Here is a 14,266-nt window from a genome sequence, read left to right as displayed (position 1 = left end):
CAGATAATCTAGATGCAAATTTAGACGAGTATCATGATCGTTAGATCGCATAGTCATCGTTAAATCAAAAAGACCGCTTATGATTTTACTATGAAGTATGCAAGCCTCTCATTCCCTGACACAGTAAGGAAGCTTCGGCCGTGGCTGTGCTATGTAGTTGTTGGCTGCTTAAATTTTTCAGTATGTGGGTCGTTTCAGAGTTTTAAAATGCGGCAACGTTATAGAAAAATGGAACTTACGTATTTTGTTTTAGAACTCAAGTACGTGAAACGTTGTCTTGAAATAAAAATTAGTAGTACAGAATCTGCGTTTTGATAGTCGAAACGTCATGATTATTAGCGGTAAACTCGTATGATCGTAATACAGCATTTTATACAAATCAAGACAGCCTGAGAACCTTTGGAATCCATTGTAAGACATAGTGACATGCCGTTGCAGGGTAAGTGGGGATGCGGCATAGAATTTCGTATTTAGAAAAACGAATACTAGTTATATGCGTCACGTACGGCACTGCCAGGTTTGCTATCAGCTTTATTATCATTGTGATATTAATTATCGTCTGCACAAAATCATTGTTTTTATACAAGAATTTTAATACTTCATACATTTTTGAATGTGTGACATTTTTTGGACTATTTTATCATCTTTTTACACAGTGATAATGATCGATTTAAAAAAACACTTTATATGTATAAACTTAGTTAATAATTTGATGAATTATTAAGCGCGCACATTTGCTACAATTGTCATCAAATGCTTTAGTCTTAAAACGAATTTGAAACACCAATTTTGAAACTTATGCCACTAGATACTCCGTCCCGTTGCGGATTTTTACTTTAATTTTTTTTATACCGGTAACACATGAAACATCGTCACCCCCGACATAACCACGTGATGGGGGTTGAGTCAAATCAAATCTTATAAATTTTATAGTATTCCAAACACGATTATCAGACAAAACCTAAACTGCACCAATATTTGTCTCCTATTCAAAAGTTTTCGGCTTATGTGCTACTTACTATCGGTTTCCTGCGAGTACATCCTCGTTTATTCGGTTATTTTGTAGATCCCCAGGAAACCGATAGTCGTGGATAATAAATAATTTATAATATTATTTATAGGAGTGATAGCTAGTAGGTGCCTAAGTTTATCACAAAAAATGAAAAGGTTGATACATAAGAAGAAGGAAAGGAAATACTATGATTTGATTAGACTAAACATGCGTTCCTTGATAGTTACAGAGTTCCCGGTCCATTATTACATCCATCATAGTTTTTAAAGATGAATTGATTTGAATTTAAAAATGTAAAAGATTTTTGAATTAAGAATACATAACAAGATACTGCTCAAATGAAAATCCAAATGTATCTGTCTATAGACATAATATGTGATTCAATAATATATTATTGTGTGTTCGAGTAGGTAGTGGGTTGTTACGTCTAACGACTTTGTATTAGTGTTGCAGGAAGATCGATTTTCTATCGATACTATTCAATGGCCTGAAATTATTGTTAAAGCGTGATGCTAAGATTGCTCGATACTATTCTAAGTAATGCAATTACTGTCTATACTACCGGCCTAACTTGTAGGTACTATCGATAATATATCTAATGAGAACCAAAACTATCGATACTATCGGCCTAACTTTTGGTGTGAACATTATTGATTTCCTGGTGATCGATTTTTCTGTAATACTACTTTGTATTGTACAGCTCAGATAGTGATTTGCCAAAAATTAAAATATATGTGATCTTGTAGTTGGAGTAAATATTTTTCAACGACAAACTTATTGGACCAGTGACCGTTTGTTGTGTAGTTGTTCTTGTAGTTATGTCTTAGATTGTTGCCTAGAGATTATGCTTTCAGTATGGATACTATACGCTTCACGAAATTACAAATCAACAAGTGAACTGGGTAGATGACACCAGCTCTTTTTTTTCTTTTTTAAATAAAATTACCGAAAATCTAATATATAAAGAAGGACAAAAGCCTGCTCATAAATAAATAAGTTAGAAAGCCTCTGATAGTTAAGGGTAATTGTGGTGGCAAAACGGTAGAATGAGCGAAAGGTTTCTGATGCATAACATATCCAAATTTAATTTATAATTATCCTCGTCGTTTAAAAATACTGTTTATATTATAATTTTTTTTTAACTGACATTAAGATCCTAAGTTGTCTATAAATTAAGTTTCTAGACACTTTTTGATTGCTAGATAGAATTCGTATTGATAAACAAAAGTGGAACTGACATTAATTAAATGAATGGAATTTATTAGGTGTTGCCGTAATATTTAACCATAAAATGAGTACCTGTATAAGTCATGATATTTATTTGTGCCGATGTAGTTTGTAGTATCCATCGGAGCGTGTATTTTGAATCTTGTTATAAATGTTAAATTTTATCACTTTCACAAGTAAAATAACGTTTACGGCGAAATAGGTTAACTTAAAATTTCACATATTGTGCGATCTAGAAATGCTATTTATAATTGCAAAAACCATTAATAAAATGGGTCACGGCCAAATTTTTTTACTGTTGCAAAACAGTATACACGGGTATCAACAGGAAAACAAATGTATCACAATTGAATCATCAGTTTAAGTAAGGCAATCAATTATATAGTTCTTTAAACTCTTATTTTAAATAGTATATGAGTATGTAATTTTTTGTTTTATAACAAATCCAAAAACCAAATATTAGGGTTAATATGCGTTTAACGAGATCATTTTGTATGTAATTTTTTCCTCTTATTTCACCGAGACAAAGATGGATAAATAGGAAAACTTATTTATCTCTTAGCGAGATCTTGCAGGATCTATTATTTACCGGCAAAATATTTTCGAAAAAACTTTGGCCTTGATCTATTTATTAAATAAAAGATTAACAAAACAATGTGATACAAGTTTTTACGTACCACACATTCCCTTGTAATTATTTAGTTTTGTGTGTATATTATGTTCAGTAATCCTATTATATTCATAGTATTGTAAGAGATACATACTTTGTAAAGTTACCTTCATTAACGCGTGTTGCCATAACCTAGTATTAAAAGAGTATTTACGCAAATTATTAATATTATTACTTATAATTTTGTAATAATTGTTCACACTGCTCAAGCTTATTAAAACTTTGAATTTCGATTTTTTTTATATCATCATAACTTTAATCCATGAAATATTCCCGTTTGTAACAGTAAAAAAAAATGTGTATAGGTTTTAATTTTACAAACAAAGTATAAAATCATGTACATAGATTCCTAATAAGCTTTACGTTTAGTTATTATCTTAATTTATTTTTATTAAAGATATCTCTATTTTAAACTAAAAAAAGACTTAATTGTCTCGATGTATTATTTGAATGTATAACTTATTTAACAATATGTTTAAAAATTGATTGTGATGCCATTTAAGCCTGACATATTATTTGTGGATTGCTTTCTCAGAAACAAATGAATTCCAGCAAAAACAAACTTTTATTTTAATATCAACTAACATACTTGGATAGAAAGCTGCCTGTATATTTTAAGAAATCTGAATAAGTTTAGGGAAAGCATACCACGTTTTAAGTCAGTATGTTACTTATTAAAGGAAGTTATGTAACCAAATGATGCTATAGGCCGTAAGATGTTTTATTCTGTAATGTAGTATATGGAGCTGTAGTTGAGATAGTTTTTTCTATTGTGTATTATCTAAATGAAAATCTGTATGAATTTATGAATACATCATTTCGATGTCATAATTCTGGGATTTTATTTATACCCCTAGCTAGGTATATTTATACTATATGTAGTCGTAAAAATTTAATGAAGAAGTGAATTACGTGAAGAAGGCACGTAGGAGATTGATCGGTGAAACTAATGAAAAGTTAATTTTGAATATGTACCAAGAAATATTTGTGATTAGCTAGTTAGTTCTTTAACCTAAGGCAGCACAGACAACACATGCATATATATCTAACACGGATATTTTTTATACATTATACTTTAATTTTATTACTTACTATATATTTACATAAAAATCTACAAAAAGGACTGAAAACAAACAAAAAAACATTTATAGTAACCCTTACCCTTTCCCTGTGCAGCGCAGCGGATGACACTTCTATGGAGGGTAGAGGTAAGGAGAGTCATCTTATATGGGAGTAAAGTTGAAAAAGTGTCCAGTTGTTGCGCTAAATAACAGTTCAAAAATCCTCCACAATGGCGCTGGTGGATGCACAGGGTATGGTATGAATGTAGCAATCGTAGATGAATTGAAGTAAAAAATTTAATGTCATTATCGACTAAAGTAGTTAATTATTGAGAATTTCAACAACTTACGTTGTACAAAAAATAAAAATATTGTGGTAAATATAACCTTACTTCATTGTATCTCCATACTTCCTTGTCTATTTTTCAAGCCTACCCCAACAATATTTATATTTGGCGCTTCTTTTAAGAGTTACCCTGATGCAAATGTGGCGCCATCCTAATTTAATACATTTTGACGACACTTTTTCATATACACAGATGACTCTCCTTACCTCTACCCTCCATAGACACTTCTTAGTTGTATCTTAAGAATCTGTGCATCTTACTTAAAAAAAGCTAGAATCCAGAGCCGTAAGAGGCAAATAAAAAAAAATTTAATGTTATCATTTTTTCAATTCTTAGTGAGAAAACAATAACATTTGTATCTACTGGCTTTTATACTAAATCGTAGGCACCTACTTAAATTACGTATTAAGTAGGTACGTTATCAGCATTGGAGTTGTTTTGTTAACTTATCAGTTATAACATAATGCTATATATTAAAATACATTATCACTATTATGGTCATTTATAAGTCAGCTACAGGTACAGACTATCTATCAATTTCTTAGTGATTTTGTTCTCTAGTGTTGTATGATAGATATTTTACTGTTATTATGATAATAGTATGATTTCAAGTTTAGTTATTGATTAAATCTAATGTACTAAATATTATAGGTTCTAAAGAGGTCATTTAGGTTTCAAACCAGCAAAACAAAGTTACCATGGCTTCCCGTAAAAGAGTTTTTGAGTTACTAAGGACTATCAATATTGCTTCGTGAGTATTATTAAATTACTGTGGTATATAAAATTACTATGTATATTAGTATTACAATTTACAACTTTGTTTTATGAGACAATCATTTGGTTATGTTTTTACGTACAGCTACAGCTACGTATTAAAAGAGCATAAAATCATAATCTCAGCCTAACGTTCTACAGCTGGGCACTCTCATATTTAATATCAGAGATCAGAGAGTATCTAGACTTTAAACCCATAAAAATTCAAACCCACAAAGTTGGCAGATGTAGTAACATTCAAATAATGCTGGCATAGTTGGTACACTCTTACCCTAGGTAAAAATTATTGACGGCAGGGACCAATGTAAAGGCCAAGGGGTTTGAAGATTTTAATTTGGAGCCTGGCTTCCTATTTTTCTTTCTTACATATTGTATAATGCTATTGATTCCAGCCATTGATTAATACAAGGGAAGGTCCAAAAGTTTGGAATGGAGGGAATGGAGTGGGGATAGGTTGCTTAGTATCATACTAATTGGGTACTCATAACTCATCATTAGTATATAAATTGAGTTTCAGCTTTATTGTGTCATTCGTTTAGGAAAACTTGCCTGCTAAACAAGTCAAACCGGAAGAAAACTGAAACTATGGAAAAAATTGAACAGTGCTGTGATAAAATTCTTTATAATACAAGGGGAAACAGTGCCTTAGTAAATCAATGATTTACAAGTGGCATGGTCATTTTAAACATGGAAGTGAGTCAATTAGCGACAACCCTCGTCGCTAATTGACTCACTTCCATGCGTTGATACGGCGGCGTTGATACGTCAAACCAATTTTTGGAGTTGTGTGGACCTGGACAGTTTTTGGAGCAGATTGTGACCGGAGATGAAACATGGGTTCATCACTTTGAAACTGAGTCCAAACATGAGTACATGCCACCAAAGGGGACACTGACACCAAGGAAATTCAAGTGTTGGAGTTGGTGGGAAAGTTGATGGCTACTGTTTTTTGGGATTGTGAGGTTATAATACTGATTGATTGCAAGAAAAAGGGAAGGACCATACTAGGAGAATACTACGCAACAATACTAGAAAATTAGAGGAGGCCATCAAGAAAAAACGTCAAGTAAAATTGACCAATGGTGTGTTGCACTTGTTAGATAAGGTGCCAGTTCACAAGAGCAGAGTTGCTATGGCTGCTCTGCACACTCATGGCTTCGAATCACTAGTCCACCCATCCTACAGTCCAGATCTGGCCCCATGTGAATTTTATTTGTTCCCAAATTTAAAAAGAGACGATAGGGAAGGAAATTTTCGAACAACAATGAAGTAAAGTAGGCAATTTTGGCTCATTTTGAGGCAAAATTAAAAATTATTTAGAAAATATAATACCTAGATGTAATAAATGTATTCAGCTGAAGGGTGATTAGTATATTGAAAAGGAAAAATAGATTTGTTGTTTCATTTTATTTAAAACCCTTTCATTTCACAAACTTTTGGAACTCGGGGTCTTACATGATTTAAGAGTAAAAAATTTGGTTATCACAACCACCAAAAATAAAATATTTGCTTTAAGTAAACCGAAAACATCAAATCTATCGTTTTGGTTTACTTCCATCTCATAATTATTTTTAAATGACACTTTTGTAAGACATACCACAGGATTGCCTTAAGAATTTACGAATACAGATTAAAATCCTGAAACGAGAGCAATAACAATATTAAGAATAAATTAAATTAACTGTTGACGGCTTACCGTATGCATCACCCACGTTCCTCTGTAATGAGGTACATCCCACGCAAGTGTGGAGGACGTGGTCTTCTGAATGCCAAGAACCTTCATAATCGTGAGGTGTGCAATCTTAGAGATCATTTTCTTAGAATGAATATGGGTATGTGTAAGGATGTCGTTGCAGTAGATAAGGGTCTTACTCCACTATTCCTTGGCAAAGAGAACTGGCGCAAGCCAAAAGTACTTAGCAACTCAGATCGTGTGGCGGTATGGAGGAGTAAGGAGTTGCATGGCTGATTCTACAACGCCCTGTCGGGACCAGATGTAGATCAAATCGCATCTGTATCCTGGTTACAGTTTGGTGACCTATTTGGGGAAACCGAGGGTTTTGTCTGTGCAATTATGGACGAAGTCATCAAGACGAGAAACTACCTGAATTAAGAATTACTGTTTTAGGCGATAGTACTAATCTTACTGAATTTTATTATGTACTCATTACTAACTATTAAATATTGTATAGTTATGACTCGTAATTTTTTGTAAAAATAATAAAAAATCTTAAATTTTCAATGGCATTGCCACTATTTTTTTTGAGATGTTCAATATTTAGATAATCTTGAACATCTTACTAGACTAGATTATAAACTAGTTAGTTCCCATATTCTTTTCGAGTTTATTTCTATTACCTAAATGTTCAAATAAGAGTCATCACACTTATTTTAATCCTTTAGATTTTATAGGCAATATCTTTATTAATTTTCAGTTGCCAATGCCCCGCACATAGTCACAGAGGTAACTTTCATGTTACAAATTCAACAATCTCCAAGGACTATGCTTTTGAGGTAAGTAATCTGTAGGTATGCGTATTCCTAACATTATCATCATCACCAGCTTAACTGATTACCATCCATTGCTTGAAATAGATCTAGGTAGGTAGGGAGTTTCAAAATCCACATTCCTGGGCTGCTTGTGTCCAACAGCTCACATCAACTAGTTTGAAGTTGTCTATCCAGATGGTTGGGGATTGACCAACGTTTATCCAGCACCTTGCGACCCGACATCCATCGGTTCATCAAGCTATGTGCTTCGTGCATTGCCACTTCGCGTTCGTTGAGCTATGTCGGTTATTCCGCGGGGCCTCGGCGGATTTCTGCTCATTTCTGTTCCCAACATTATTGCGTAAACTATTAACACATTTAACGTAGGAAAATATTTAAAAAAAATGCCTTTTTGTGCGTTTTTTTTGTAGCAGAAATCTGGTTTCGCGTCACTAATGACTTGGTAGGAGACCATTATATAAAAATATATGAAATGCATGCAGATATTATAACACACATTTTCCTCTACCGTATTGATTTCATTTTATGAAAAATTCAGATAAAATGCACAACAGTGAGGTATGGCCTCGGTGTTACTAAGGAAGTTGGACAAGACCTGGTCAATCTTGGTACGAAGAATGTCTGTGTGATGACTGATCCCAATGTTGTGTCGCTAAAGCCAATGAAAGCTGTACTGGACTCTCTGACGAGAAATGGAGTTAATTACAAAGTATATGACAGGGTCAAAGTAGAACCCACAGATTCAAGGTAACTGTATTTTAACGACACACTTATGTAACTTATGTTTTAGGCATATGTAAAAAAATTACAGTTATATTGACAGTTTATATTGAGTAAAATAAATAAGAAATAGAGGTTGTAGTGTTATTCATAAAATTAATAAGAGAGCGCCACATCGCTTCCCGTGACGGCATATGAGTGGGTTTTGTTTCCAAGATGGGCAATAGATTTTCCACATAGTAAAAACGAGCTAATTTGTTGTACTATCCTGCTCACATACTGCTGGTCCTCTTAACAAAGGCTGCCTTTCAGAGATGCCATACTGTAATAGGCCGCCTTTACATGCCTCACATTTCCTGTGTTGGTATCAACAAGAATAGGACAGGAAATGTTTTACGTGCAATAATGTGTTACTTAATTCTTAATAATGTAATTTTTGTGAAAGCTAGACAAATTGAATAAAAACATAATGTGCTTCTGCGAATTCGGTTTAAAAGTAAGTATATAGATAAACATTCATAAGTGATAAAAATAACCGCTTATAATTTTCTATTTCAATATCCATTCAAATCGGCAGGCTGATAATGTATCTTCGTGATGTTAAGATAAAGTCGATTGACTGCCGAGTCGAGTTCCACGGTCCATAGTCCAAAGTAGTAAACAGATTTTATTAATTAAAGTTAAATTCCTTAAGGTTTTTATGCTGTTTAAGAAGGAGTTCAAAACCAGTGTTCTTCTCCTTATTATAATATATAGGTACCGCAGCATAATTTATCTTATAGTCATCATCATAACACGAACCGGAGGACATCCTTTGCTGGACGTCGGTCTTTTAGAAAAGATTTACAAATTCCACTTTAGTTTAAAGTGCTCTCTGAGGCCAGGAGATGCACAGAAGAAAATTTCTTAACAGAACTTTGTACCTTATAATTTTTGCAACCCACGAATTTGCGATCCAAAGTCGATGCCAACCACTTGTTTTTGTTGTGTTAGCACAACGAGGTAGTTAGGTCCACGGAACAGTTCAAATTATTCGGTTCCTCTCGTTCATGTAGATAGCGAATTTATAAAAAAAATAAAGAAGAAGTATCTATAGAAAAGTCCGCTAGCAAAAGTAGAACGACTCTTCGCTTTCTTAAAAGGCCCCAACAGTTTCATCCATAGCGATCCATGGAACTACTGTCTATACCTACGTCAAACAAATGATTTTATAAATTATGTTAAACCACCAGTTTCAAAGATGCTATCAAGTTTGTCAAGGAGGGCCAATTTGACGGTTTCGTAGCGATCGGTGGTGGCTCAGTCATGGATACATGCAAGGCGGCGAACCTTTACTATTGCGATCCGAATGCCGACTTCCTGGACTACGTGAACCAGCCGGTGGGCAAAGGGAAACCGGTCACAGTTCCGTTGAAGCCTTTAATTGCAAGTATGTTATTGTTTCAAGTGATTTCTCAAAGGGTTTGTTTTTGTGCCAGTTATAGAGTAACACGATAACTAGACCTAAAATTTCCGTTCCAGCCAATGAAAAAGTGGTGGTAGCCTAATATTTAGGACTATAGCCTCAATTTTGGGAAGGATCAAAGTTAAAATCATGTCTCTTACTTTTTTCAGTTATGAGCGTTTTAGCCAATTGGAAGATGTATAACTTGCTTCAACGAAATAAAAAAAAATCGTGTGGAAACCAGCACGCCTGAGAGTTCTCCATTATGTTCTCAAAGGCGTATGAAGTCTACCAACTCGCACTGGGCCTAAATTGTTCGGATTGTGTTTTTGGGTGGAAACCCGTGCCCTGTAGTCGGCCGGTATTGGGTTAATATTGTGGTTATATTGTTTCAGTTCCTACAACAAGTGGCACAGGCAGTGAAACCACAGGAATGAGTATATTCGACTTCGAAGAAATCAGCGCGAAGACCGGTATATCCCACTCAGCATTGCGCCCCATTTTGGCTTTAATCGACCCCCTACATACGCTCACAGTTCCCCGAAATGTCGCTATATTTTCCGGGTTCGACGTATTCTGTCACGCCCTCGAGAGTTTTACGGCAATTCCGTATACGGAACGAGGGCCAGCTCCGGAGAATCCGGCGCTAAGACCAGTCTATCAAGGGAGCAATCCGATATCAGATGTTTGGGCTCGATTTTGTTTGCAGGTATGAAATAGTACATTGTTCGCCAAGCCAAGAAAGTGACCGGTTACTAACGTGGTTGTAGTTTGCCTTAATAGCCACGAGTTTGGGATGGCACTTTTGTTTAGTCACCGAAATTATTACTCGTCACATGTGACATAAGAGTGTCTCTGGTAACAGGGATACAGTGTTTTTATTAATACTAAGATAATTTCCTTGGACACCCGTATTACAATGCTGCAGTCGCGTCAATCAGTTGGAGACACAAAGTGGCAAAAACCTGTTAAGTGATCATAATAGAGGCAAGTGGGCAAATTGCTTTATCATCATATCAACCCAGTACCGGTCCACTACAGGGCACGGGTCTCCTCCCACAGTGACGACGGGGTAAAACCGTAGTCCACCACGTTGGCCAAGTGCGGATTGGTTGACTATATCGCTTTATAGTAGTTTATAATACGTGTAACCCAATTACGAAATAATTTTGAATGATGCATAAGTATTTTTTTATAAGAAATCGCCCTGTAAAAATATTCAATCAAAAGAAGCATATTTATTTGTTCCATACAAACTAATTCAAAACATTCTAAGTCTTTACTTATGACAACCGTATTGAAGATAACAGACCGATCCGCGCATAATATCTACGCTACACAACGCGTTTCTAAGTGACAGGAGTCACATGATATTAATTTTGCATGTGATGTTAGGGCTGTATCATTAAAAACTATGACAGTTTAATCAAAAACTATAAGGTTTTCGGTTTCATAGATAAGTCTCTAAGACGGTACAAATTGTAGGTACCTCTAAATTCTGTGTAAAAAGTATTATTAAGGTTTACATTTACACGTTGTGTATTGCTATAATACACTATCTCTCAACTCATTTGCCTGTAATAACACCGGCAACCACGCCCTTTAGACCGGCATTGCAACAATGCGGCTTAGCGGAAGATATGAGCATAGCAATAGTACTGCCCCGGAGGAGCTCTGTCACAAGAAGCCCTAATACTTCTAAAACTACCTTTTAACTCGCCCGAACACGTGTCACGCAAACAATAGAGTATAGATTTTTGTGTGTTCCCGGCAAGCGTTTTCCGAACCATAATTTAGCTAGCCTTGATTATATTGTTTCGTAACGTGTGATCAGTACAGTATACAAAGCAAGGATAATGTTGCCTTCGTCGCAGGCGCTTGAATTCGACGAAATCCCCTTGATATAAACCTCAGGACTCACTCAGAAATTTTTCTAGTCGTACGTCGTCGTACATAACAAAAACGTTTGTAAGACATTCTATTACCCACACGATGAACTGTCTACAATTTATTACAGTCTCTCCGCAAATACTTTTCCCGTTCCGTGCACAACCCTGACGATATAGAAGCTCGGTCTAGCATGCATCTCGCGGCAACTATGGCAGGTGTGGGCATAGGAAATGCGGGCGTGCACCTTTGCCATGGCCTAGCGTACCCCATCGCTGGGAACGTGAAGGGATATGTACCGGAGGACTACGGGTAAGGGCACACTTTTTCTTATGTTTCGTTACCTAATCTCAAACCATGCACTTTCCTGAAATTTTAACGAGCTGCTTGTTCATTTTATTTAGCTCCACCTGCTTACTATCTGCGTGCAAACTACAGTTTGCCTTCCAAACTATTTTTACCTTAAGATGCTGCGTGCAAACGAATGATATTACTAGCATTTATAATATAGGGCAGTCGCAATAAAAACTAACTTTCCATTAATCCAAGTTCAGCCATTTAAATACATAGACTTACTACAGAATTTTGCTCTGGATCTTTCCCATATGAGCCTATCTTTATTCCAGAATCATTATTAGGCTATGGCACTCGTCGCCCGATTATGTATTACCAAATATCTCTGTTACTGTTTAAAAATAGGACAGTTTACGCGAGCTTTAGTGATCATAGGAAGATCTTCCTCGGAGCTGGTGTCGCGTTCAGGAATTGAGATCCGACTATTCATTTTTGGTAGTTATATACTTATTTGGTTCTCATTTGCGAAAACTTCGATAGCGCGATGTAGATTCTTGTGGCGCCATCTAGTGTTGTTGAGGTGTGACGAAATGGCTGTTGTGGCCAACAGCTTTGTCCTTTCGGATTTAAAATATCCACAGGTTGACACAAGTTACAAGTTTCTGTTATATAGCTCAGAAGATTATTAGTAAAAGTATTCTTTGTAAAAACCAGTGTCGTGTGGTCTAAAATACATTGTCAGGGGAAGCTGTAGATGCTGTTACATTGCACAAACTTTCGTACTAATTAATAATTAATATCATATCATTTAGTGGTACAATGATGTATTATTTTTAGCTCCGAACCGATAATACCCCACGGACTAGCAGTATCAATAACTGCTCCTGCAGTATTCCGCTTTACGGCGAACAGCGATCCCGAGAAGCACCTCGAAGCAGCTGAACTCCTCGGCGAAGATGTCTCTGCGAAGAAACGAAACGACGCTGGGAACGTACTAGCAGAAGTCATTTTGAAGTATATGGATCTTTTGGATATTGACAATGGATTAGCTGCTTTGGGGTACTCAGCTGAAGACATACCTAGCTTGGTAAAAGGAGCATTGCCCCAGGTGTGTTTAATTTTCTTATAGATTATGTGAAATTAAGATTAATTGACTACCTTATCTTCTTTCTCACTGCATTATTTCTCCGCTCTCTATCTTTTAAGTCATTGTCTCACTTTGAGTTCCAGATCTTCAAAAAGAGGTGCTTAGCAAAATGTATTTAGCGGTCTTGGGACCCAATTGGAGTTATTGTTGATTGGAACATTTTTGCATAACTCCAACCCAACGACAAAATCTTTATGACTTGATCGCGATTTCGTCAATTGCTTTATGTATTATTATATTATTATCATCATATCAACCAATTACCGGCCCACTACAAGGCACGGGTCTCCTCCCCGCAGTAAAAAGGGGTTAATGCCGTGGCCCACCACGCCTGCCCGGTGTGGATTGGTGGCCTCCACACACCTTTGAGAACATTATGGAGAACTCTCAGGCATGCAGGCCTCACGATGTTTTCCTTCACCGTTGAAGCGAGTTATATTTTAATTACTTAAAACGCACATAACTTAGAAAAGTTAGAGGTGCGTGCTGGGATTCGAATTCGGCCCCCCGAAAGTGAAGTCGAGCTCCTACCCACTGGGCTATCACGGCTGTTAATTGTATTATATATTCTTATTGTATTGTAAATCATGAATTAAGTTGTAAGAACCAAACCATACACCGCTTAAGAAAATAGAACAAAAAGCCTTGGAAAAAATAACAACTCTAAAAACTTTAGCGCTCCTCTTTACAAAGTAGAGCCTTTGCACCAAGGTTGATCTCCAAAATTTTTCTGCTGAAACTGAGGTAAATGTTAGTAAAAATCTTACTTTTTATAACATTTTTACACTGGTTCACCTCAGTGTGTCATTAATATGCACCTTTGTATGTTAATATTTCCATAGAAGGTCGACTGAAGTTCATCAGGATATTTAAAACTTAGTAAAGGCTTGTTTAAGGTTATGTTGTACTTTAACGGATAATTTTATAGCTGTTTTTATAACAGAAATAAGTTATTATTGCAAAGTTTTATGTATTGTCTTATATTTATTTTAATTTTTACAGCATCGTCTGTTAAAATTAACGCCAGTACCACAATCTGAGGAAGATTTATCGAAACTATTAGAAGACTCGTTGACTATATACTAATAATAATGTGATTATATGAATTAAGATTAAATATATACATATTGTTATTATTACCAATTTATTCAATGTTATCAATAAAATAATAT

General features: G+C 35.4%; 1 protein-coding gene across 2 annotated transcripts; it reads left to right on the top strand.

Moving 5' to 3' along the window:
- Positions 1-4,633: 4,633 nt before the first annotated feature.
- On the top strand, positions 4,634-14,221 carry LOC120632557 (hydroxyacid-oxoacid transhydrogenase, mitochondrial). Of its 2 annotated transcripts, none has more exons than XM_039902441.1 (9): positions 4,634-4,836; positions 4,969-5,068; positions 7,527-7,605; positions 8,141-8,349; positions 9,555-9,751; positions 10,162-10,475; positions 11,784-11,965; positions 12,785-13,055; positions 14,097-14,221. In XM_039902441.1, exons 2-9 carry the CDS (start codon positions 5,016-5,018, stop codon positions 14,178-14,180), a joined length of 1,389 nt encoding a protein of 462 aa, XP_039758375.1. In that variant the 5' UTR covers positions 4,634-4,836; positions 4,969-5,015; the 3' UTR covers positions 14,181-14,221. The 2 variants fall into 2 exon arrangements, with proteins under 2 accessions (XP_039758375.1, XP_039758365.1); XM_039902431.1 differs by having other exon boundaries at positions 4,634-4,730; positions 14,097-14,180.
- Positions 14,222-14,266: the final 45 nt, after the last annotated feature.

Source organism: Pararge aegeria, chromosome 2 (genome assembly GCF_905163445.1).
Source record: "Pararge aegeria chromosome 2, ilParAegt1.1, whole genome shotgun sequence".
In the NCBI taxonomy this organism is placed as follows: Eukaryota; Metazoa; Arthropoda; class Insecta; order Lepidoptera; family Nymphalidae; genus Pararge; species Pararge aegeria.
The sequence above is the reverse complement of the archived record's forward strand: the minus strand, read 5'-3'. Positions and strand labels throughout refer to the sequence as shown.

Bases quoted from the DNA above. Each gene is read 5' to 3' on its own strand.
- LOC120632557 (XM_039902441.1), top strand. From the start codon at position 5,016: ATGGCTTCCCGTAAAAGAGTTTTTGAGTTACTAAGGACTATCAATATT. The intron at 9,752-10,161 runs GTATGTTATTGT...ATATTGTTTCAG, and splicing joins GTTGAAGCCTTTAATTGCAA to TTCCTACAACAAGTGGCACA. The intron at 10,476-11,783 runs GTATGAAATAGT...AATTTATTACAG, and splicing joins GGGCTCGATTTTGTTTGCAG to TCTCTCCGCAAATACTTTTC.